Source organism: Sphaeramia orbicularis, chromosome 11 (genome assembly GCF_902148855.1).
Source record: "Sphaeramia orbicularis chromosome 11, fSphaOr1.1, whole genome shotgun sequence".
Taxonomy (NCBI): Eukaryota; Metazoa; Chordata; class Actinopteri; order Kurtiformes; family Apogonidae; genus Sphaeramia; species Sphaeramia orbicularis.
Genome location: NC_043967.1, coordinates 30,922,990 through 30,949,547, shown reverse-complemented (window position 1 = coordinate 30,949,547; position 26,558 = coordinate 30,922,990). Strand labels below are relative to the sequence as shown.

General features: G+C 35.3%; 1 protein-coding gene across 1 annotated transcript in view; it reads left to right on the top strand.

Moving 5' to 3' along the window:
* Positions 1 to 26,558, top strand: part of col22a1 (collagen, type XXII, alpha 1) — a 134,546-nt gene that overhangs the window by 91,451 nt on the left and 16,537 nt on the right. Inside the window, exons 30-51 of the mRNA XM_030147327.1 lie at positions 2,196 to 2,249; positions 2,702 to 2,755; positions 2,838 to 2,891; positions 5,810 to 5,863; positions 5,973 to 6,026; positions 8,368 to 8,472; positions 10,564 to 10,608; positions 11,103 to 11,180; positions 11,271 to 11,306; positions 11,969 to 12,022; positions 12,205 to 12,249; positions 15,337 to 15,372; positions 15,455 to 15,568; positions 15,866 to 15,919; positions 17,399 to 17,452; positions 17,590 to 17,643; positions 17,810 to 17,863; positions 18,041 to 18,094; positions 18,242 to 18,295; positions 19,086 to 19,139; positions 19,643 to 19,687; positions 24,589 to 24,642. Of these exons, the coding sequence (XP_030003187.1) occupies positions 2,196 to 2,249; positions 2,702 to 2,755; positions 2,838 to 2,891; positions 5,810 to 5,863; positions 5,973 to 6,026; positions 8,368 to 8,472; positions 10,564 to 10,608; positions 11,103 to 11,180; positions 11,271 to 11,306; positions 11,969 to 12,022; positions 12,205 to 12,249; positions 15,337 to 15,372; positions 15,455 to 15,568; positions 15,866 to 15,919; positions 17,399 to 17,452; positions 17,590 to 17,643; positions 17,810 to 17,863; positions 18,041 to 18,094; positions 18,242 to 18,295; positions 19,086 to 19,139; positions 19,643 to 19,687; positions 24,589 to 24,642 (1,260 nt within the window). The remainder of the gene's footprint in view (positions 1 to 2,195; positions 2,250 to 2,701; positions 2,756 to 2,837; positions 2,892 to 5,809; positions 5,864 to 5,972; positions 6,027 to 8,367; positions 8,473 to 10,563; positions 10,609 to 11,102; positions 11,181 to 11,270; positions 11,307 to 11,968; positions 12,023 to 12,204; positions 12,250 to 15,336; positions 15,373 to 15,454; positions 15,569 to 15,865; positions 15,920 to 17,398; positions 17,453 to 17,589; positions 17,644 to 17,809; positions 17,864 to 18,040; positions 18,095 to 18,241; positions 18,296 to 19,085; positions 19,140 to 19,642; positions 19,688 to 24,588; positions 24,643 to 26,558) is intronic.

Sequence of the window (26,558 nt, the reverse complement as noted above, 5' to 3'; positions counted from 1 at the left end):
ACAATAATTCCATTTACATGCCCGAAAAGGGAAGAAGTATAACTTATTTAATCCCACCCCCTCTCCCTACTATATTATTAATAATATGTGTCCCTCTTCCTTTTACATTACTCTTCTATATTTATATATCTATTCACACACACACACACAAACACACATACACACACACTCATTCATCCATATACACATATATACGTTTATACATATGCACACATAAAAATACACATATAATCTTTTACCAATGCCTTTCTTAGTTGTGCTAGCTAATAAATAAACAAATAATAACTAACTCAAGGAAGGAAATAAATACATGAACAACAGTGAACATGTTGTGACAATTAATAACCCTCTTCCCTATATCTTGTGAAAACATGTTCTTATAAGTGTTTTTGAATTGTCTTATGTTTGCACATTCCTTGTGCTCCTCCCTCAATCTATTCCATACTTTAACACCACACACAGATATGCTAAAACTTTTCCTGGTAGTGCACACCCTCTGAATTTTGAAATTAAATCTACCCCTTAAATTATAACTCCCTTCCTTTTCAGTGAATAATTTCTGTATGTTTCCTGGTAGTAGATTATTTTTGGCTTTGAATATGATTTATAAGTTTAGGTTTTTATCCAAATGTACCAAAAAATGGAGCTGATTTTCAGAAAACTGGCAAAAAAAAAAAAGGATGATCATGTGTTTCTATTCACTGCTGTTTTTGTATATTAGGGTCAAAACATAGTAATGTCCCGTCAGAGAGCTAACTTTAATTGATTGCCATTCCAATATTTATTTCAATATAAAGTAGCTCCTTGTTTTGGATAATCCCTTATTGTCAAACTAAAGCAAAAATGAATTTAACAGTAAAAATGTGGGTCATTTAGCAACACTAATCTGTCAAATTGTCTCTAAAATGCCCCATCAGAGAGATTTCGAATACCATGTTTTGACCCATTAGTATATTAGTAGTAACTGCTAAGACTATACAATAATTAATAGCGAACAGGGTTGTGTTTGTCAGTGTTTGCTTCATCGGTTCCTTAATGAAATGTAAAATAAACATATTGTTATATAAATTTTAAGTTACCATCTGATGTAGTGATTCATACAATAACATACTAACTCAGCTGTTGACCAAAGAGCCGATAGAAGGAATCATAATTTAATCCATTTTCATCTGTACTTTTTGCAAAATTAAAGGCTTTTCTGATTTTTTTTTTTTTTTTAGTTCTCCCTTTCATGCATGAATTATGAGAACCTTAATCAAGATTTTTTTTTTCCTGTTTTTATTCCTCTGTAGGCATGAAACAAAACAATGTGATTGATTTTTTTTTTTTAAATGAACCTATTTTTCATGGAGTTACAAAAATGTCCACTCAGCTAGACATCATGCGTTTAATGTTAGAAGCAAAGAAATTTACTGATATACGATGAGATAAAAACATTTTTAATGATACTAATTTGATGTTTTCTCACATTTAACAATACCTGCATGGAGATAATATGCCAAAAAGAAAAAAAAAAAAAAATTGTTTAAAAAAAACCCACCAAAACTGTTCATTACAGTTGAATAACAATTAGCATTTTATTTATGTTTTGTTTGTTTGTTTGTTTGTTTGTTTGTTTTTTTCTTTTTACAATCAAACATATCATTGCAAATCAGGTTTATCTAGAACAGCAAAATTACAGTAATGGTAGGAATTACAGTGTATGGGATGATACATAAGTGTCCACTGTGTTGTCTGATATGGAACTAAAACAACAAAATCCATAAATATACAAGAGAACCCCTTTGAATAACTGTCCACTGTAGGGACCACTATGCATGAAAGGGTTAAATTGAAAACAGGTACAGAAACAGCTGGGTAGGCAGAAGTCTAAGAGAGACTGCTGCTTTTTCAGAGCATCTTTACTTCTTCAAATTCAGTTTATTGTCCTTACACGTGTACAAGTATATAGCAAGGGAATGAAATTTAACATCTAATCAGAAGTGCAATAACAGAAAGTGTAGGAAGACCAGAATATAAAATATTAACGCCATTAACTCTATGTAAAATGGATTTAATATATACAGTTGTAAGTGCAATGGACAGATAGAATATTCAAAAGACATAAAGTGCATAAGAATAAGTTCTTCCTTTTTGTGTTGTTTTCATCCACTTTTTTTGCAATATGCATCTTTTTTTCTTGTCTCCACCTAAAGGGGAAACCTGGAGAGAAAGGAGAGAAGGGCGATCAAGGAAAACCAGGAGAAATGGTATGTTTTCTCTTCTTGTTTCCTTATTAATATTCTTTCCGTCTTCAGTTTAACCGAAACCGATTTATGTGGCGTGATGCAGAGAATTCCACTAGATGTCAGTAGAGATCTAGTATCATACCAGTAAAGCCGTTCTTCTCCAGGGTGAGATCTTAGGGAATGCTCTTAAATTAGGAGAGTAAGTCAAACAGAAACAGTAATTTTCTGACCTGTTTGGATGCATATGCATATTTCATATTAGTTGAAACAGAATGAAATGCTTATGTGGGTTCATTTGGGCTGAAATGGGCCCTGAGACTGTACTAAAGGAGTACATAACATACCAAAACTACCAATAAATACACACACACGCCTTTCCCATCATATTAGCTCTGCATTAATCAGTTTTGTTGCTGTATCTTTGTTATATTTGATCTTCTGTAATATATTAAAATTATTTTTCCCATCTAAAGGGTCAACGAGGGTTACCTGGAGAACAAGGTTTTAAAGGTCAACCTGGTCTACAGGTAAGATGCTCATGATCCTTTATCTCCTATTCCATGTGTTTGTTGATGTGTCTTGTTAAATGGAGTTATTGTGTTATTTCAGGGACCCAAAGGTGACACTGGACTGACAGGAGAGACGGGACGTGTTGGAGACCCTGTAAGTTTAATGTGACTGGAATGTAATGTGATCTCCTAAACCAGCGTTACCCTAATATACCCCACCTTCTTCAACTCCATGGTTCTTACCCCGCCCTCTGAAGGGGAAGCAAGGGGTTTTGTTTTTGGTTTGGTTTGGTTTGTTTGTTAACACTCTAGCAGCAAAACTATTGGTTGAATTCACACCAAATGTGGTTTATATATTGCCAGGGACCTAGAATAGATGTGGTTACATTTTGGGAAAAGTAGGTTAACGTTTACATTTTTTATGAATTTTTTAAATCTTTTTTTTCCCCCATTTATTTATAATGGGCAACATTTCACATGTCTGTAGAAGCAAAACTATTTGGTGAATTCATACCAAATTGGGTTTATAGATTACCAGTAACCCAGAATAGCTGTCATTACATTTTGGGAAAAGTAGGTCAAAGTTTAAATTTTTGGGGAATTTTTAAAATCTTTTTTCGTTTCCCATTTACTTATAATGGGCGAAATTTCACGTCTGTAAAAACATCAATTTTGTTTCAATTTACTTCAAACTTAACACATATATAGAGGCAATTGATATGCTGACATCAGCACATGCACAGACATGATGACATCAGCTGGATTGATGCCAAAATAAGCTACAATATGTGTGAGGGGTGGAGTTTGTTGTGCCTGGCACCACTTGTTTCGGAGTTGATTTTGAGATTTTTTAGGTTATTTTTTACATCCAACTTTTTCTCCGAGCCTAAAACCCTTCAACAAAGTTACTCTAAGGCCAAAATGCATGTGTTTGATTATATCTGAAAGGGAACATCTTCTAGTTTCTGTGTTTAACATGAGGCTGAAACACAATCTAAACTACATAATTTCAGATTTAGTTTGAATGACTGAGCAAGTTCATGGTTCTTAGATCTTTAGGTTCTTCTGACTGTTCCAAAGTCAGAACACCTAACTTTAGACTGACATCCCAGAAGATATAAGAGTTAAAGAATCAGTAACCTCTTTAAAATCACCTCTTAAAAGCCATCGTTACAGATTTGGTTTAATTAGACCCACTTTCTTCATGTGTTTTCATTCTGTTATTGGCTTTCCTTATTATATATTTACTTATATTGACATTTCACATTTCCCGTTGCCATGTTTCTGTTTTGTTGTTTTTTGACATTTTCTAATCTTCTCTTGTGTATTTTTGTCCTTTGTCTTTTTTTTTATCTTGACATTTTGCATTCTGCCCTCTCGTGCTTCTGTGTTCTTTAACATTTTCTGAGTTTTTGAACTCGTCCTCACACCAAAACAACATAACAAATTAACTGCTGATCACAAAAAGCTCATACATGATAATAATTGTCAGACACAAAAATTAACAGATAAAGTTAAGATATTTAAGTATTTGTGCTGATACTGTTGGTACAGTTTCATTAGGGTTAGGCTGTAGAAACAAATTGGTTAAGGTTAGGAAAAGATTCCAGTTGGGGCTAAAATAAGAAAATTATATGACAAATCAAGCACCTTTGAGACAGGACATGAACACTTGTGTTTCAGATTAGATTAGATTACATTACATTACATTAATAAGAAATAGTGACATTGCACTTTACTAACTTATTTTAGTTATTTATTCCATTTCTTTGCTCTATTTATTACTATTGTGACTTCAAATTTTTAAATTTTATGTTCTTATCCTGGTTTTTATCTCTTCTGGTTTTTATTGTGTTCTATTGCATCTTGTTTTTATTTATTTGATCTTATTTATTTATTTTATTCCTTTACTTATCCATGCTGCTATACTGATGAATGGTGGAACACTGAGCACTTTTAGTCCTGTCTTTTTGTCCTGTCTGTAAGCGTGATCAAGTACCTGTCCTACATGTTCTATGTATGTATTGCTGTAATACCAAACCAATCACCTAGACTGCAAAACAAATCTACCTATGGGTACAAGTAAAGTAACCTTGACCTTGACCTTACACACTTACACAACGGGGAAATTCAATGATCAACTCAGCAGCAGAATAAAGAGCAAAAAAAAGTGTGCATTCATAAAGATAGTAAAAAAAAAAAAAAAAGAAGACAGTACAAGAAAACAAACAGTATAGAATAAACAAGTAGTGCCAGGCACAACAAACCCCACCCCTCATACATATTTCACCCATTATAAGTAAATGAGAAGATTTTAAAAATTCATGCTTTTCCCAAAATGTAATGAGATCCGTTCTGGGTCACTGGCAATCTATAAACCAAATCTGGTATGAATTCAACCAATAGTTTTGTTGTTACAGACATGTGAAATTTTGCCCATTATAAGTAAATGGGGGTTTAAAAAAAAGATTTTAAAAATTCATAAAAAACGTTAACTTTGACCTACTTCTCCTAAACTGTAATGACATCTATTCTGGATCACTGGCAATCTATAAACCAAATCTGGTATAAATTCAACCAATAGTTTTGCTGCTAGAGTGTTAACAAACAAACAAACTGAACCAAAAACAATACCCCTTGCCTCCCCTTCAGGCGGCAGGGTAATAATAATAATAGTAATCAAAACTATATAGACTATGTACATATATAAAACAGAGTGGAATTGCAAAAAGTCAGACAGTACAGATGAGGCGTAGCATGCTTTTATTCATTAAACCACCAGAGGTCACCTGCATCAACATCAGTCATTTAACCCATACTTCCATATTTAACCAGTATGCTGTGTTTTTCTGCTGATACTGGAGTGTATCTTGTTGCATTTTCCACTTTTTGTCCTCTTGTTTTAACTTAATCCTGCTAAAACTTTAACATTTTCCTGCTTGTTTGACCTGATTTTTTTAGTCACACTATCTTCTCAAATTTCTCGCTTTTGCGTTCACTTTTTTACAGAGCTGTAAAAATTAATGTATTATTGCAATGAACCTGCTTTTATGGACTTTTCGTCTTCCTCAGGGTCCACCTGGAGCAGCTGGTCCTCCAGGTCCTCGGGGTCTGCCAGGGAATGTGGTAGGATGTCTTTAAAAATAAGTCCATAAAACCATGTGTTTGGTATGAAGTTCTGGGACAGCAGTCGCTTCCTTTGAATACATGTAGTGATCAGTTGTTGGTTTATTAGGGCATACCAGGCATCATGGGGCCCCCTGGTCCAGCTGGACAGAGAGGAGACAAGGTTAGTCACCTGTTTTTTAATGCTATGGGTGTATTTTTCTTTCTTTTTTTTTCTCATTTTTTTTCTTTCTATATTTTGAACATGCAAAGAAACTAAATAAAACAAAAAAAACAAAAACAAAATAAGACAAAAACAAAATGACATTAAATGAACAGAATCTATCTTCAAGTATGAGTAAGTCTGAATTTGCACGGTCGAAAAGGAGTAGGAAGAAGTATTTGGTCTGAAATGTGTTGGTTTCAGCACAGAAACATCGAGGATACATGATAATAACTGCACAGAGTGACCTTGTACGTCCTCTGCTTTCATACCTGCACTGACTGCAGCATTTAAGCGCTTGACAATAGCAATTCAGGAGAAGTCTATTGTCTCTCAGAGCTTTAGAAATGCTTCTGTTTTATTTTGTGTATTTCTCTTTTCACGTACTACTCCTCTGACATGTTTATATATATGATTTGTAGAATTATATCTCTTCCAATAGAAGGCTGATTTACTATACATGGTGATACTGAAGTAAAAGTACAACCACTACAAGCAAATGTTCTGCTTCAGAAGACTTACTCAAGGACTATTAGCAGAATGTAATAAAGTGATAAGTAATAAAATGGTTCCTGTCAGTGTTTTGCTGTTATACAATGTTTTTTTGTATTCATTTTGCTACTGTACACGTTGGCTAATTCATATTCTGTAATGCATTGTATGTTGTTATGTTTATCCTGCAGGAAAACTATCACTAAAAAGGGATTTTTTTACTATCTGTACAGATATATACAGGGTGGGGAAGCAAAATTTACAATATTTTGAGGCAGGGATTGAAAGACAGTGTATGACCAATTAGTTTATTGAAAGTCATGAGAATTAATTTGCCACAAGAAAATTTACATAATAGAAAATGTTTTTATTCTATGTGTCCTCCTTCTTTCTCAATAACTGCCTTCACACGCTTCCTGAAACTTGCGCAAGTGTTCCTCAAATATTCGGGTGACAACTTCTCCCATTCTTCTTTAATAGTATCTTCCAGACTTTCTGGTAATAGTTTTGCTCATAGTCATTCTCTTCTTTCCATTATAAACAGTCTTTATGGACACTCCAACTATTTTTGAAATCTCCTTTGGTGTGACGAGTGCATTCAGCAAATCACACACTCTTTGACGTTTGCTTTCCTGATTACTCATATGGGCAAAAGTTTCTGAAAAGGTATGGATAATAGTGTTAGGTATGATTATGACATCAATATATGTTTGGTTTCAAAACAATGGACGTAGTGCCTGCTGAAAAAAAACAACTTAATGTTCATTGTAAATTTTGCTTCCCCACCCTGTACAACCTTATGATATATTTCCAGTCAATCCATGAAGGTTTGAAAGAGTATACAGTATTTAGGTTGACAAAAGGAAACTGAAAAATATTTGTCTCTGATATGGGTGCTTCTATGAAACTGGTCCCTAAAAACAGGATGCCGGGGCTAAAAATTCAAACCAGATGTGGACTAATGTTATGAAGCAAGTTTGGAAGCACTTTGGGTCTATTTTAAAAATGAATATTTGGAGATAAAAGAGGAACTATTTTTCAGATAAAACACATTTTTATATTATTTTTATAAAAAAAATCTGCATCTAAGATGATAAAAAGGACACGAAAATTACGTGCTACTATTTTTTTTAATATCTGTTTATTCTCCCACAGGGGCATTTTGGGTATTGAACTAATTATTCAAGGCAGATCACAAAAATGGCCGCTGTTGTAAAGTCACTCACGATTTATATTTGTTTAAATGGGCAGGTTTTGCACGTAACGCCAGTGGACACGATGGGTTACATGCGAAACCTGGAATGAGACTGAGATTCATGAAAAACCCACATGTCTGGATTAGAAAAACCACTAGGATCAACACATTTAAGACAGTGTATTTATTTATAGTGGTATATAAGACCATTTACAGCCATGTTTTCCAGATCAAATGCACTGACACCTAGGTAGCTTTTCCTGTCCCAATTTGGGTCCTATTTTTGGCCCCAATATTTTATTAAAAATGCATTAATTTTGGGATGGCTCAGACCAAGAGTATATATATATATATATATATATTTTTTTTTTTTTTGCATTTATCTGATGTCATCATTACATACATCCTGGGGGAAATGTGTCTAAATTTGTCCAGTATCAGAATGAACCCAGGTTCATAGAAGTACCCACAGAATGGAAATACTCGAATGAAGTACATCATATTTAACGTTAAATGTACTTGGTTACATTCTAGCACTAGTGATACATACTGTTCTCTCTAGTTCCTTATACTCCTGTTGATATCTTTGTTTCTTTAATGTTCAATGTGTTTTAGGGTGAAGCAGGTAAACCAGGACAAACAGGTCCCATGGGCCCACCTGGAGAGCCCGGTTTAACTGGACCTTCTGGCCCACCTGGAAAAGGAAAAGATGGACAAAGTGTAAGATAAATAACTCTTAAATATACTTTGGTGGTTTGGGGGACTTCTAAAAAATATGGCCAGAGTTTCAGTGTCACTGACCACATCATTATCTCTTTACCTTGATTATTCTGTGTATTCCCATAGATCCCTTGATTAAAATGCTCAGTTTACTGTTAATACAAAAACAAATTTTGCACTCTGTGATCCTGACAGTAGTTCAGGGAATATCGTTTTTATAGAACTATTTATACTGTATGACAGTTTAATGTCATGTGTAATTAAGGACATGGCTGTTGTAAGTGACCAATAGTTAAGGGGTAGGATTTTCAGAGCTTCTTTTCCTGACAAACAGCTCCACAACAGATGTGGTTAGTCCATTAGACTAAGAAAACTGTTGGAAAAAATGAATATGCAGTGCCTCCTGATGTTTTTTGTAATCCTGTTTTAATTAACCATCATGCATCATTTACACATATGATGTTTGTCAGTTTAAAAACTAATTTTACAAGTAAAGAAAGTTGGAGTTTGTTGTAAAACTATTAGATTGTGAACTACACATCCAAAAGTCAGAGGGGATATTGTAACTGTCTTTTTCCACAATCTGTTCAAAGTCACTGAAGATGTCTCTGTAGCTTAATCATGACCAGACTGTAGTGACTCTCACTTCTTTTAACACTTTTTACATCATTCATGAAGAACAAAGTGAAACATGATGACATAACAGCTGTTTTGATGTTTCCGGCTGTTTGTGACATGGATCACATGTGACAATAGATGCAGTCCTCACAAAACTAGTTGTTACTTTACTATCTGTATGACAACCTCAACTTTATTGATTTGTACAATTATATTTCAAATAAACAAACATCATACGTTATCATATATGAATTAATTCAAATGGATAAAACTATTTGTCTCTCATCAATGACCATCATTAAGATTTTTTTCTTAAGTAGATCCAGGAATTTGTTTCTTTATACAGCGCATAAACTCTATCCTTGGCAATGTTATACTATTATGAAGTCTATAATGTACTTATACATAGCATAACATAGCAAAGCAAAACATAGCGTAGCATAACATAACATAGCATAGCAAAGTATAACATATCATAACATAACATAGTATAGCATAGCATAACATAACACACCATAGCATAACATAGCATAGCATAACATAATATAGCATAACATAAAATAACATAACATAACGTAACATAACATAGCATAGCATAGCATAGCATAGCAAAGCAAAGCATAACATAACACAACATTACATAACATAACATAAGATAACATAGCAAAGCCTTACGTAACATAGCATAACATAACATAACATAGCATGACATAATATAAAATAGCATAGCAAAGCCTTACGTAATGTAACATAACATAACATAACATAACATAACATAACATAACATAACATAACATAACATAACATAACATCTATAACATCTTTTATCCAAATATTGTAACTTATTTCTCCTAAAAATCACAACCAAATGCTACATTTGCAGCTTTAAAAGTCCACAAACAAATGGTCACAAGCGTATATTTTGTTTATATTGTATTAAAATGTGTTATTAAATGTAACGTGCTTCTTTTTAAGTCATATTTGAAAGGCATGAGTGTTTGCGGTGTAGAATTATAGAGTACTTTATTTCTAATCATTCCTCTCCACAGTCTCATATTTTTTTCTACATGTGTTGTGCTTGTGAACATATTTCCCCTGTAATACTGTACATGTTGAACCACAATCTAAGACAACTGGGAAGGAAATCAGCCCAAACAGGCACATTTGGCGCTGAGGCTCAACATGTTTCTTCATCATTTTTTTTTTTTTTTTCTCTTTTGCCTGAGACATGTGGCCGTCCTGCTGACAAAGCAGGAACAAACAGGAAGAACACTGTTAAGACATATCACATTAAAACACACCAGATTTGGCTCACAGCGGTTCTGGTTTTACAGCTGCCAGGTGCAGCCCCGAGGCCTCGTACAATTATGTGCATGAAAAATAACAAGTCATACAACACTTTCAACTCCAAGTGGTTTATCCAAAAAGAGGCTTAAATCATGTGTTTGATTGATGTCATTTGTGATATTACAGGGAGAACCAGGACCACAGGGAATTCAGGGACCCCCAGGCCCTAAGGTAAAGTAGGTTTAGAGTATGTGTGTGTATGTGTGTTTTGTTTTTTTTTAAATCATGCACAGGTGTTCTTTTGTTGATGTGAAAACCTTTTTTTGAGAGAAAACAATTCATTTTTGTTGAAAGCAGCAAAAGCAATTTGTATGTCCACTGCGCTGTGACTTTGCCGTGATGATGACAAGCTTTTTGCTGTGAAGCGTTTGATGTAGAGGGCACAGAATTGGTGAAACGGACAGAGGCATTTGTTAGATTTATGGTGTCAAATCACTCACCCTCATCACCGAGTTGCATTTTTCTCCAGAGTACCAAAATGTCAACTGCAAATTGTGGTTTCTTCTGTTTTTTCCCCCCATCATTGATTAAAAACGGAGTGATATTTGTGGGATCAGCAGGCGTCACTAAATTTGACAGTTTCAGAGTCTTGTAGGCAAACGTTACGCCTGAAGTGGTAATGTCTGAGGAGCAGAGATCTGTAGTGAACCTTTTCTCGTCTCCAGGGCCAACCGGGGCAACGTGGAGAACCAGGGATACAAGGAGACAGGGGCCCCCCAGGAGAAGGCAAAATGGGACTGCCGGTAAGACCACCACTCCAAGACATTCTTACAGTATCATCTTCTATGTCTTTATTGACACATTTCTAAATATGCAATCCTTTTTCTGCACAGGGACCTCCTGGAAATAATGGAGAACCTGGAGCTGCGGTAAATATTTTCTAAAGCAGTGTTTTTCAACCTTGGGGTCGGGACCCCACGTGGGGTCACCTGAAATTTCTAGTAATTGATGAAAAAAAACAAAACTCACTAATAAAACATATATGGTGAGTTGACAGAGACAATCCCAATACATAACAGACATGACAAACTGTGAAGCTGAAACTGCAGCACTGTGGTACTGTTTATCTTTCAAATGTTCATTGTGGTCGGTTTCAGATGCTGCAGCTCTTTCATAATTCATAGTTTGAGTTCTTGTTTGTTCAGTATTAACTGTTGGCCTTGGAAATCCAAGCTGGACTGACTGTACATATCCTGACCAAAGAAAATAAAATTCTCACTTTGTGCAGTAATCTACACCTTACTTTTCTGCCTCCATCCATAATAATATACATTATATAGACTAAATGTCATCTAAAATTAACATTTATTTGCAACATAGTATAGCAAACTATTACATGATCAAAAACAAATTAATTTTAGCAAAAAAAAAAAAAAGTCTCTGTTTTAAATATCTGGGGTCGCCAGAAATTTGTGATGTTAAAATGGGGTCATGAGCTAAAAGAGGTTGGGAACCACTGATCTGAAGGTTTATAAAGAATCCGTTTAAACATAAGAAGTTTGTTTCTCTGATCTGTTTCTCTGGGTTTCAGGGTTTAAGGGGTGCACCTGGAGTGGCCGGTCCCCAGGGCCCTGCAGGACACAATGTGAGATCATTTTTAAAAGATAAATACCTTCTTTATTGCACATGTATTTTTCTTGTCTGACTGTCACTGGCACCTTTTATTTTCCTTTTCTATTGACTGTTCTTGACTTTTGATATTTCATGTCAAACAATTTACCTGCAGCTGATAGAAAATGTGATTGTTTTTCTTTCCTCCAAATGCAGGGTTTACCTGGAAGGCCCGGAGAGAAGGGATCACCAGGAGAACCTGTGAGTACAGACGTAGACCAGCACTGTTAAACGATAATCCAACCCAATCCAATTTTATTTGTAAAGCACTTTAAAACAACCACAGTGGACCAAAGTGCTGTACAGAGGAATAATTAAAACCAAAATAAAAGAATAAAATACAGAATAGATTAAAAGACATAGAACTGTACAAAAAGAAAACAGTGCTGTACGGAAGAATAAATAAAACCCAAATAAAAGAATAAAATACAAGAATAGATTAAAAAAAAAAACATAAAAAGCCATACAATTAAAAACAAAAAAAAAAAATAAGAACAATAAACCACTACCAAATAAAAACAATGGAATAAAAATAATACCTTCAAACATCTCACATGGTTTCAAAAGCCAAGGAGAAAAGATCAGTTTTAAGCAGGGATTTAGAAACAGACAGGAGGCCTGTCTGATATGGAGAGACAGATCGTTCATATAATGTTCAATAGATCGTTCAGTAACAACAGGAACATCTGACATGTACAAATACAGATACAATGCATTTGGAAAAAAAAACATGTGAGTTCTAGTTTTTTGTGTAAATTTGGCCTAGTAGGAGCAGCATTATGTTAAAGAGGTTATATGTAAAACTACTCGCTTTTCCTTTGGACATCTGCGCAAAACTTTACCGAGATTTACTAAATGTCAAAAAAACAGAAGTGCCTAATGTCAGTTTTTCCATTAAATCACAAATTTGATGATTTGTTTATTTATTATTGCAAGATGACACAAGAAGTCATTCCATAAACATGGCGACGAACATAAATATGGTGTTGATTTACAGATATATTCATTATTATTATATATTACCCCTCTATCTCGTACTAAATTAAAAAATGATTGGGTTTCCTGGTGTGTCCACACATACCGCGACATGTTTCTTCTTCTTCGCTTGCTGTAACGTCCGTCAACATCCGCTTTTTTAATTCACCTGACTAGTTGCGAAAAAAGGTCTTTCCATTACAGTTTTGTGTGATATACCATTTGTGAAAAACCCCCTCTTGCCAGCGCAAAACCTTTTAATCGAAAAAGGAGACTTTTGGTGAAATTGTTGTTTTTCCAATAGGTACATTTTTATGAGCAAGTTATATTTTCGCAATTTGAGGGTCAATGGAAAAGCAACTAGCAGAGGGAAGTTGCTTCTAAACAACCACTTAGAGCATTAAGTTTGATGTAAAGAACTGGGGAATTTTCTGTCTTAAATTATATTAATGCTGAATGTCTTTGTCTTATTTACAGTGGGTTTTCATAGTTTTAGGAGTTGTATGAAAATGTTGCAGGTCATATTTAAGTAGAAAAAGAGACAATTCTTCTGGGCTCACCAGTTTTTTCTTGTAAGTGAAAGAATTGGAACCCATGCTTTTCGTTAGGAGGTCATCTGGTTTCCCAGATGGTGTGTAGGTTATCTCCCACTGTCACACTACGCAGCAACTGTTACACTTGGCACTCTTCCCCATGCCCCGAGATTGTTGGGTTAAGCCTTTGGTGGGTTGATATGGTGTTGTCACGTCTCTAATCTCACCATATGTTTCACACATGAATACAGTATTACAAGAAAAAAAACAAAATAGCAAATGCTGCAATGCAAATGTTCTTCCCATCTACATTTGTCTAGAACTGAGTGAAACTCTTGAAGCATTTAACCTCAGTTAGAATTCTGTCTTATCTGGTTTTTTTTTGTCTTTATTTTATATATTACCTTAAACTACGTACTAATTCAATTAAATTTTCAATTCAGTTTTATTTGTAGAGCCCTATATCACAACAATGTTGCCTCACAGGGCTTTACAGAATTAGTTACAGCTGGTCTTGATGCACAATTTGGATTTTTTGGGTGAAATGTGATTTTTATGTGTGCTCATTCATATTACACATTAAATGCAACTTCTATCAGTTTTGAGTATGAACTGAATGTGACCCTGAAGTGACCCGCATGCGCAAAAGAGGTCCTGATGGAATACGTGACCACATCATCATCATCTTTATTTGCAGACTCGGGAGTCCATTTAAAAACAAACAAACAAGCAATCAACAAACAGAATACATTTAAAAACAGGTTAAAAATACAGACAAAACATCATCAATATTATAAAAGACAACTGTACCAGTGTGACCATAGGGATGACTGGTATCGCACCGAACTATGACTGGAATTTGTCAATAGCCTAATGGTGGAATTCTAAGAATTGTTCAATCAACAGATAAATTTGTACATTAAGTTTCTCATAAGAGCCTGAAAAGTGTTCACTCCTGTATTGCAGAATAATTCACTTGCACTAGTCCATCGAAGTTTTTTTAAACAGGCTTGCACTGTGTTTACGGAAGTGACACTCCTGGGACGCAGAATTGTGACGTTTGTTGCATTTCAATGATGTAAAGGTCAGATAAATGCGACCTGGCCATTCACACTGAAAATTGCAAAATATTAGATATGTATTGGATTTAGGACCACATATGAAAGTGGCCTGGGTCGGATTTGAAAAAATCGGATTTGTGCTGTTCAGACTGTCTTCAACAGATCAGATTCAAGTCACATATGGGCAAACAATCTGATTTGGGCCACATTTGCCTGCGGTCTTAGTTTTCATTCTGGGTTGTTTTTACTTTTTGGAAATAAGACTCATAGAATCTTATTGCATTTATTACAAAGTTTTCTGTCTTGATTTTTTTTTTTTTTTTTTTTGCAAATTCTTGATATTTATTTTACAAACAAATTGAAAATTCCTCCAAAAACACTGCATAGAAAGACTTATTTTCTCCCTACAAAGTAAAATTTGACTGTAGAAGTTGACTGACCTGCACAGAACCTCACCTTCATCCCAGTTTGACACCTGTGTGTTGAAGTTATATGAGTGAGACCTTAAACCTTCACAATGAAAGTCATCAAGGCTTCCAGGTGTGAACAGCTATTGTGGAGGACTGAAGGTGGTTATTACAGTGCTTTTTAAATCTAATCTTCACCAATCACATGTATTTATGTGCTTTTCTTACACATAATGTTTTTTGTTAAATACTATTTTTTGGAGTCACATCTTTGGTTGACTGGTTTGACCTTCTTTTCACTGTGTCTCTCAGGGAAAGGCAGCCGACCTTTCAGACCTCAACCTCAAGGTAAGACGAGTCTCCACAAGAAGTATCCAGATGTTTGGTGGCTGATTATTTTATCCCAAACATGTCTCTGCTGTCTTATTAGGACGTATGTTCAGACTGCCCTGCAGGTCCACCTGGACCACCAGGTATCCCAGGACTCCCAGGAGATAAAGGCCACCAGGGACCTCCAGGAAAAAACGGCCAGGATGGATTCCAAGTAGGACTAAATCATTGATATTCAATTATTCCTTTTTTTTTATGTGCAGTCCATTATGTATACTCTGCTCGTCTTTGGAGGTGTATGTATCTCCATTAAATAATCCCTAAGTGAGGCACGGGGTCCTGGCCACGATTTTTGTTATCATCCATCATGGCCATGTGACGGATGGAGAGGCCGTGTGTGCATCATTAGCTCGGCCTCCTCTGGGGGCAGCAGTGAACGATTAGGACCCGCTGATGGCGCTCCACGCTGTCTGCCTGAACAGAGACTGATGGTCTTGCCGTGTCATTACAGGGTCCACCTGGACTAACTGGACCTCAAGGGCCTCCTGGAGCTGACGGCGGAAAGGCAAGTTTGCACACTAACTGTACCCTTATCGCTCCCATTGACATCTGCTCATTAATTTCTTCTGTTAACTTTTTTTTTTTCTTCAGGAATTAGGGTGGAAGTAAGTTCAGTAATTGAGGTGGATTTTTCCTCACAAAAAAGCAACTGAATTATATTTCAAAGACAATATTGCTGCATGTCCTCTAGATTTTTAAGGCTTTGTATTGATTTGTGTGTCTAAACCACTGAAATGGACCAGTTGTGTAACTGGAAAACCAACATGTCCACATTCTTTGTCCACAGGGACTTTCTAGGTTTGCTTACAATAAAACCAGTTTTTGAAAATTTGCTTCAAAGGGCTGATACACTGGGGATTTTCCATTTCTTTCTTTACTTTAACAGTCACTGCTCCTTCAAATGCTTTCATGCACTTCACTTTTTGACATCTTGCTAGCAGGGTTGTAACTTGTAAGCCTGCCACTTGTTCATGTCCCACAGTCCCATGGTCAGTGTAGGTTTTTAGACTTGACCATCCCCTAAAGTTAATAACTCTACACAAATCTGCAGGTTTTGAATAGTCACAGTAGCATCTGGTGAAATTTGAGGTAAAAAAAAAAAAGAACAACAGTATTATAAGCATACATATATGTATATTTTAAATCATTTTATGAAGGGTTTTTGTAGCTAAACCACTTACTATGTCACATGGATTTTTGGGGAACCATTAGCACTGTCCGCACTTAAATCGATATCTCTCAAAATGAAGGTTTTCCTTAGTATCTGACCTCTCGTTCACATGCAAATGACATTTTCGGTCACTAAAACTAAAATCGAGATGTTTAAAAGCTCTACTTTTAGTGTACCCATGTGGCAACTAGAGAGTTTAGGAAACAATGACATATCAATTAATTAATCAGTCACGTCTGTCTGTTGTCTATTATGTTATGAATTTGTACAACACCAATCACCAGCATTATACATGGGCTACCATTTTATTTGTGTTTTTTTAGCCTCAACAGTTACACATTTACAGTGTAATCTGTAACTGCTGCTCATTCTCATCAAAAGGTTAAAGTCTCTGTGTCTGCAGTGTCCACATTATAAAGTCTGACAGAAACAAGATTTTGTTTAAGCATTCGCAGTCATTTTTTTTTTGGTCATTCGTTAAAGTTAATGTTGACTGTGTGGACTAGGCTGTTGATTGTGAGTTTTGATGCAGAAAACTAGTAATAAGATTAGATGCAAAAATTCATAGTAATAAATGTGGATGCATAATGAATAGCAGATGATTATTTCTTATTTAAGAGTTTATTTGGTATTTTTGTTGGTATAATTTTAGGAAAAGAATAGTAATTTGTAAGCTGATTACCATAGCATCAGTGGAAGCTTCACATCATTCTGGACAACCCTATTATTTTAATTTGACCAATAGGCTTTTGCATGAATGCTTCCCCCTGTAGAGTAAGAATTCATTTAATGGCTCTTTCTTTTTCACCACAGGGTGTAAAAGGTGATCGTGGACCTGCTGGAACCCCTGGAGACAAAGGAGACAAGGTATATATTTGGTTATGACTCATGAGTCTTGTACTTTCCGTTAATTTTTCTTTCTTTTTTCTCTACTCATAAAGTCACATTCATTATGATGTTGAATAACATAATTATATTTAGTCACTGTTCTTTTTTATAAACAGGGTCATCCAGGCCCCCCTGGTCATCCAGGTCCTCCTGGATTAATGGGAGGCGCTGTAAGTTGTTATTTTGGACTTTTTTTTTTTTAACCCTTTTTTAAATTCACTTGCAATGGTCTAAAAATGTTTTTTAAACGGAGCTCATTTGTTTAGATTTCGTCTCCCAGTGCTCAGCCTTTCTATTTTTGGTGACCTCCCCTGACACTGTCTCTTTGCTCTTCAGGGTAACGATGGACAGCCTGGCCCTCCTGGTCCCCCAGGACCCCCTGGAGAAAAGGTTAGCCTGCACTCCATGTACTTTCCCCCATAGAAAACTTATTACCCGTGTGTCATTATTGTACAAACCTCCCCCCATACAGCATGTAGGTCAGCCAGCCTGTGTGGTAATAGTGGCCATTAATCATTTCTTTTTCTTTGGTGATGGTGACCTGTTTGTGTGTTTGTTTTTTCCTAGGGCAAAGAGGGTCTCAAAGGAATTCAGGGACCACCGGGTCTTCCTGGATTGATAGTAAGAATAATGATATAAGGAACAGAACTATGAATAAATACATTTCTGGATGTGCAGTGTCAACATTTAGAAGTGGCTGACTAGAAAATATTATTGTCAGTATTTACACCTGAAAAATGCTTAACAATCAACTCCATTAATCTGCAGGGTCAGCCTGGAAAAATGGGAAAAGACGGCAGACCAGGAGAACAAGGAGACCCTGTAAGTAAATAAAATGAATAAAGAGTGCATACAATTATGAGCTAAAAGTAGGAGTGTATCTGTAAAGGAGTTCTGGGCCAGTAAACATTACTCATGTTTTTATTTGTTTATTTGTTTGTTTTGTGTTCATGTTTTTTGCCAACTGGGGAATGAGCCACTAGCATGAGTGTCGCCTACATGAATACGGTTTAGACTTAGTCCCTGAGCAGTGGATGAGTCAATGTTGGAATTTCTGCTTGCTAACCAACAAATACCACAACAATTTCCCCTGGGATTAATAAAGTATTTTGATTCTGAAAACATACAAACAATATACAGGGTGTCCCATAAGTCTCCATACATAGGAAAAATAAATGTTTCTTGACATAAACCATTTTTATTTATATAATATGCTCTATATGACTGCCATTTTGTCGGGAACACATTTCAATGCGTGTCTGCTGAAGAACTATAAAGAAGAAATATAAAGAAATACATGTTAGAACCATATATGTATGGAATGTATTGTGTCTCCTATGTATGGAGACTTATGGGACACCCTGTATATTGAGACAAGAAACTTGGGCAATTACTTAGTAATATTTTGTGCTGCTGTGGTTGTAATTATTCAGGGAGCTCTAACAGCAGATTAACATCAGCACCAGTCATTGATAAACATCATTTTCTTTTCTGATAGACTGATGGTAGTCCATAAGGTGAACAGTGACCAATACCAGTGTTTGGATAGTAGATCCATACACCCACTGCTAGTGAATGTACATGAAAGTAACTATTTCTGGTGTGATTTCAGGGCAAACAAGGAGAGCCTGGCCCCCCGGGACCACCTGGGCTCAGGGGAGTCCCTGTAAGTAATAATCAGTAAAACTATGGTAGATCTAGACCAGTGGTTCTTAACCTTGTTGGAGGTACTGAACCCCACCAGTTTCATATGCGCATTCACCGAACCCTTCTTTATTAAAAAATAAAATATGATTTTTTTCAAATTCAAGACACAGGTATATGTTTTACTGGTGCACAAAATGAACTGTGCATTAACATCACTGTGTTCAAAGAACAAAACCAATACAGTGCATGAACTTCCGGATGTGTTGTAGTGCTATAAGCAACAACAATACACTGCGTATATTGGATGTCAATCAGAGAAAGAGTCTCCGAAGCTGTTTGTTTACATACATGGACCTAGCCCGACACACACACCCGACTAATGAGTCGAGTGTGTGTCTTGACCTCTGCCGAACCCCTGAGACTGACTCACTGAACCCCTAGGGTTCGATCGGACCCAGGTTAAGAACCACTGCTCTAGACAGTGCAGATGACCCATTCACTGTCTTTTATCTGTCTGTGCAGGGATTTAAGGGCCACAGAGGAGAACCTGGAGCTCCAGGATCTAAGGTCAGTGTGACTGGGAAAGGTCAACTTGTAGTGACCAGAATTTAAAAAAAAAAAAAAAAAAAAGAAGTCACATATTAATCTATTTTAGCTAAGTATCTATCTTAAATACCGTAGCACATTTCAGATACTCCTGTTAGTACTCTGTCATTTTCCGCTTACTTGCATGTAGCATAGCAGTATCATCACAAATACAACACAGATATTATTGGAAACCATCACAACATTCTTCTTTGAAATGGTGAATTACAGATGGGTGCAGCAGAAGGGTTCAGAAATTAGTCTTAAAAACTTCAAGTATAAGTAAAAAGTTTAAGTCAGTGTCAAAGTAACATCACCATACAAATCAGATAACTGGGAGTAATTAGATAATTGTAATAACCAGGTGTGATGTGTTTACATGCACTTCAGAAATGCAAAATCTGATAATTAGACGTTTCATTTCCATCATCAGATGTCTTTTGGAGCATGTACATAAGTAGTGACAGTAGACTCAAATGTACTATTATTGTCTTCCACTCAAGTTTGACTACATCACTTCCATTTTCTACAATTTTCTTTTCTTTTTTTTTTTTTAACATGTGCAGATGTAAAAGAATGAAATAGATCAGATAGAACAGGTATATATGCATGAAGACACTGGAGTATTGGGGAGAAATCCAGGTGTGTTAATCTGATTTCTCATAATCAGATTACTGCTGTTATCTGATAAAACATATTAGATTATTCTGTTTACATATTCCAGGGTTTCTGCAGGTATCAGTAAATCTAATGTAATGCTTTTTAATCCCCATTTTAATGCCATTTTAAACAAATTTAATGCCCACATCCAACTGCAGATACAGGTTTATATATAGTTTTATATATACATGTCGGTTTACTGTCGACAGGCTTTAACCAGGTTCTAAATAGCTCCTCCTCCAATCACTTCTGCTGAAACTTGCATTTTCCTATTTTTCCGACATTTGCTAATATTCCCTCCGCTCTTTCGCCACAGCTCGAGCACGCTCACAGCACGTTGCATTCTAAGCATCTGGTGTTGATGACTTCATGCATCGGCCATAAACAATAGCCAATTAAAGGGTTCCGCCTGTCAGTCATCACACTATACTTCCAAACCAAACTCTTAAATGTTTATATAATCAAAATAAATTGTGAATAACAATGGGTTTTTTTCCCATCAAGTATATTAATTTTGTTTTTGACAGTTTTTATTAGTTATTTATCATTTTGTCATACAGAGCATATCAACAACAAACAACAATCGGCAATAGATAATAGTCACAATCTAATAGTAAAGATAATTTAGGTTACAGTTATGAAATAGCAATCAAGTTACACAATTAAATTTTTAGAGCAGCAGTTTATATAACATTTCACTGGACTATGAGACAAACCACACATTAATTGTTTTTAAGGAAACTAATCCATTTGCTTCACCTTATCATGTAAGTGTTTAATTTTTAATGCCTCTGGACATCGAATTTAATGCTTGTTAATGCCATTTAAGGCCTTAATTTTCACAAAATCTATTTAATGACTTTTAATGCTTTTTAATGACCTGCAGAAACCCTGTGATCCCTAGATAGCTGACAACTGATAATCTAATAACTCCAGAAATCAGATAATGATCAGTTTTAGTGTGCATGTAAACGGGCTCACTAATTACCACAAAACCAAAGACACAGCACCAGAATTACATTACTATGCTAGAAAATGCCTTATTTGCTTAAATGATATCTGCAAAGATCTGCATGTCGTAATGATGATATAAAGTATTAATCCAGAGCAATTGCGCTGTCATTTTGCTTACACTGCAGCAAACAAGAAAGACAAGGACAAGACGCAGCCACATTTCTCCTGACTTTTATTTTGACAGTACTGTGTAGTGAAAGCTTCAACATTTTGTGACATCAGTGTTCAGCTTAAAGAGCTAAAATGGCTCAGGGAAAGTGACACACTGTGGATAAGCTGCAAAACTCCCCCGGTGTGTCTGTTTTTACTCGGTTTTGATGAGGTGAGCAGTTTTGCAGACTGCAAGTCACAAGAACTGGATATTGGAGCAGCTACTGAAGACGACACCTGTGCCTATATGGGTCTGGAGCTTTGTTTGTGTTGTCCATGAAATGTTGTCGTAGAGCTTATCAAAAAGACAATTCAAACAAGAAATGATGCTGAACAAATTAGTGTAATCACCTGCATATTCTACCTGGGTAAAGATTATTCCATTATGCATGTATCACGTGAGCTGATCAGAGGTAACGTCTCCGACAGGATTCACAGCGGGAGTTCAGACAATAGCTGTCAGCCACAGTTTTTGGCACAGCACACTGCAATGTCAAGATATGTCTGACATGCACTTTTTTTTTTTCACACACCCACTCTGAGAGATTCACTGCAGCAGCTTCCTTTGTCTCCCACACAGCAGCACATCCTCAGGAAAGGTTTGTGCCACAGTGGCGTGACCAATAGCATGGCTCATTACAGACAGGCAGCCTCTCAGCCCTGCAGCCCACACGACTGCCACCCCGACAGCACACAACTTATTAGAGCAACTGTGAAGTGTTCCCATACACACCCAGGATTACTCTCTATTGCTTCTAATTACTGTCAGTAAATGTCAGTCATATGGAAATTATAGTCACTATTATTCAGGAAACAGCAAGCTGGTGCATATATAGTAAAAAATAAAACAAACTGATTTAACACAGAGCCTATGAGCATATATGTGGTTACATATATACTGTATTACTCTAGGAAAACTTTTTCCTGTAGCGTTTACTAGTACGGTGAACAGAAACAGAGGAAAAAGTCATGCTATCACTCATAAGGTTAAAAAAGAAGTGCGAACAATGTAAAAAAAAAAAAAAAGCTATTGAATCACTGTTTCCTTAACTTTTAATAGTTTTGAAATATTCAGCTTTATATTGCTTCATTCATTCAGTAGGTGATTAGATTTAGTTACAAGTGTTTAACATTAGCTAGCGTTAGCTTAGCTAGCATTAGCTTAGTTCAGTGTCATTTATTGTACCTTTAAAGGAATTTAAGACAAACAGAAAAAAAAATAAAGCTTATCCACATGACCCTTTTTTTTACATCCTATACTGTCATAAACCTAATAGTTATTCTAATAGGAGTCACTATTTTATGAAGTTTATTAGAGGAACTGTGAAGTGTTCCCATACACACCCAGGATTACTCTCTACTGCTTCTAATTACTGTCAGTAAATGTCAGTCATATAGAAATTATAGTCACTGTTATTCAGGAAACAGCAAGCTGATGCATATATAGTAAAAAATAAAACAAAACTGATTTAACACAGAGCCTATGAGCGTGTTTGTGGTTACATATATACTGTATTACTCTAGGAAAACTTTTTCCTGTAGCGTTCACTGGTACGGTGAACAGAAACAGAGGAAAAAGTCATGCTATCACTCACAAGGTTAAAAAAGAGGTGCAAACAATGTAAAAAAAAAAAAAAAAAAGTAGCTATTGAACCACTTTTTTCATAACTTTTAATAGTTTTGAAATATTCAGCTTTATATTGCTTCATTCATTCAGTAGGTGATTAGATTTATTTCCAAGTGTTGAACATTAGCTAGTGTTAGCTTAGCTAGCATACACCTCACAGACTTCAGTGTTATTGTACTTTTAAATGAATTTAAGACAAGCAGGAAAAAATAAAGCTCATGCACATAACCTTTTTTTTTTACATCCTAAACTACTATAGACCTAATAGTTATTCTAATAGGAGCCACTTTTTATTAAGATTATTAAAGGAACTGTGAAGTGTTTCCATACACGCTAAGGATTACTCTCTACTGCTTCGAATTACTGTCACTAAATGTCAGTCATATGGAAATTATAGTCACTATTATTCACGAAACAGCATGCTGATGCATATTTAGCATTTTTTAAAAAATGGATTTAGCACAGAGGCTATAAGCATATATGTGGTTACATTTATACTGTATTACTCTAGGAAAACTTTCTCCTGTAGCATTTACTGGTAGGGTGAACTACAACAAAGGAAAAAGTTATGCTATCACTCATAAGGTTAAAGAAGAACTGCGAACAATGTAAAAAATAAAAATAAAAAGGAAAAAAGTAGCTATTGAAGCACTGACATTCAGCATTTTTACTTAAATTAATAGTTTTAAAATATTCAGCTTCATTCATTCAGTAATACATTTATTTATAAGTGTCCAACATTAGCTAGCGTTAGCTTAGCTAGCATTAGCTGAGCTAGCATTAGCTTAACTAGCGTTAGCTGTACAGACATCAATGGTATTTTAAATTAATAAATGATTACTTTAAAAAGATTTAAGACAAACAGGAAAAAAATAAAGCTTATCTGCATAACCTTTTTTACATCCTAAATTGTTACAAACCTAATAGTTATTCTAGTAGAATCCACTTTTGTATGAATCATTATCCAGTGCTGTTTTCCATGTTAGCTTGTTTTAGCTCAGTGTTTAGCGCAGACACCCTCTCTCATTAACCAGTCGAAACATTTAGCAACTAATGAACCATACGGTTCCCTCAGGAGTGTTGAAAACTAAACTGAACAAAGAGCGAAGTTAGTATTGTATTTATCAGGAGCACAGAGGGAAATATAACTCCAAATGATTGGTAATGTCACTGCTAGTGCTAATGATCCTAAAATGCTTATAAAGTTTGTGTTTGTCTTAATTATGCCTCCACTCTGGTGTTTATTCATGTTGTCTGTACTATAGAAACATTTCCTGGATGATAATAAGACAGGGTTCCTCCTGTTTTTTCTGTATGTGCTGAAGTTCTGGAGTTAGAGTTCTCAGTACTCTAAGGCTAAAGCAGCGTTTCTCAAACTGTGGAAAGGGCTGTGAAGTTATGTGGTTAATGTGTGTTTGTTTGTTCCAACCAGGGTGAAGATGGAAAGTCTGGATCACCTGGGCGTGATGGAAAACCTGGTAAAGAGGTGAGTCTGACCATATATATTAAATCAAATCTGATGTTTTAAGGGTTTTTCTGTTTGTTTGTCTCAGTTTTTTCTTTTTCTGTTTGTTTTAGTTTGGTCCAAAAATGTTAATTGTTGTTAATGTTATTTTAGAGTTTGTCATGTCCTGGAAAATACAAAAATATTTTAATAATTGTAGAGCATGTGCTAATCATGTGCATTCAGGAATTTTAATATCTCTCAGCCATGATGACATATTCTACCAGTTATTGACTTGAGCACAGGACATATGAATGAGATACAAGTTATAGGTGGTCACTGTTATGAGTTTGTTGTGAGTTTAAGTTTACAGGTGGAGACAGGTCTGGTTTTTTAGCTTCCTTTTTTATGGGAAAATATAAAAATGTCAAAGAAAATGGCATTCCTCTTGTAATTTCAGTCAGGACTTCAAGGTTTTTTGTTTGCTTGCCATTTTTATTTTTATTTACAGATACAGTACACACTAACCTTCAATTTACCAGTCATGCAAACCATTGCAGATTCATGCACATAAATCATTGTATGACAGTATTCACACAAGATTAATCAAACAGCCGTAACATCATTATTCATCATGTCATCATTTCAATATGACAGCCCTATTTATTATGTTTTTCCCCTTGGATTTACATGGAAATGAAGAGTACAACCAAACAAAATAAAATATAACATCCAGATGAAACAATCAGTGTGAAAAGTGGCATCAAAATAAATCAATAAAGTGCAGCATGGACCATGGAGAATGTGTTATGATAGGAACCCTTGCATTAAACAGATCCAGACTGAGGATGTGTAACTCCAATCCGCTTTAATATCAGATGTATGATACGGACAAATTACTGTGTTAAGGCCCAAAACTGCAGCAATTTTTAGTGTCTTATAGTTTGATCAGTTTATGAAGAGTTTATATTCAGCCGCAGATACAAAACAAAAAGGAAATGATGAATGAGACGCTGCCTTCATGTACGATACTGAGCAGGACACAGCTCTCTTTGCAGATTCATTTGACATCGGATCAATAACACCTGGTTCGTACCAAGCAATTTATCCCCACGGAACAAAATTATGTCACAAACTTTCTCCGGCAATCTCAAAATGAAAGAAGTAAACAAAGTAAAGTAAAGAAATGAAGTAAAGCTAGGTAATAGTAGAAATTTGTGAAAGTTCTTGTGCAATTCAGTGTAAGGTTAGTATAGAACTTGTCATAATGTTCTAAAATAGGAAATGTACAGTTGTGGAAAAAAATATTACACTACCCTTGTTTTTTTCAATTTCTTGTTCATTTTAATGCCTGGTACAACTAAAGGTACATTTGTTTGGACAAATATAATGATAACAACAAATTAGCTCATAAGAGTTTAATTTAAGAGTTTGTATCTATCCATTTTTAATGTTTTCTTGATAATAACCAAAATCAATTCTTACATCAATATCTATGGCATTGTACTGACAAAAACAGTGCTTTTGGGCATGCCATGTTTTCTTTTCTGTCTGTTTTAGTCACATGATACACACAGGAGTTAGTACTTGATTGCATAACTATTGTTTCTGATAACTTTTGATGGTCTAATGATTTTTTCCATGACTGTATTTTAATATTATTTAATATATTCCCAATCAGAATATATCACAACTCCAATCTTCCAAATATGATCAGATTAAATAACAGACTTTTTGTAGGAATGCCCAGTTTTCTGTCGTATGTTCATTTAATAAATGACAGTCTGTCTGTTCATAAAAAAAGTGGGGAAAAATACTTATTTGGTTCCATATTTTGCACAAACAGTATGAGAAGTGCAATAAAAACCTATAAGCTTGTGGAAAAAAATACAGTCAGGTCCAGTAGTATTTGGACAATAACACAAATTATATGATTCTTCCTCTGTATAAAGTTTTGG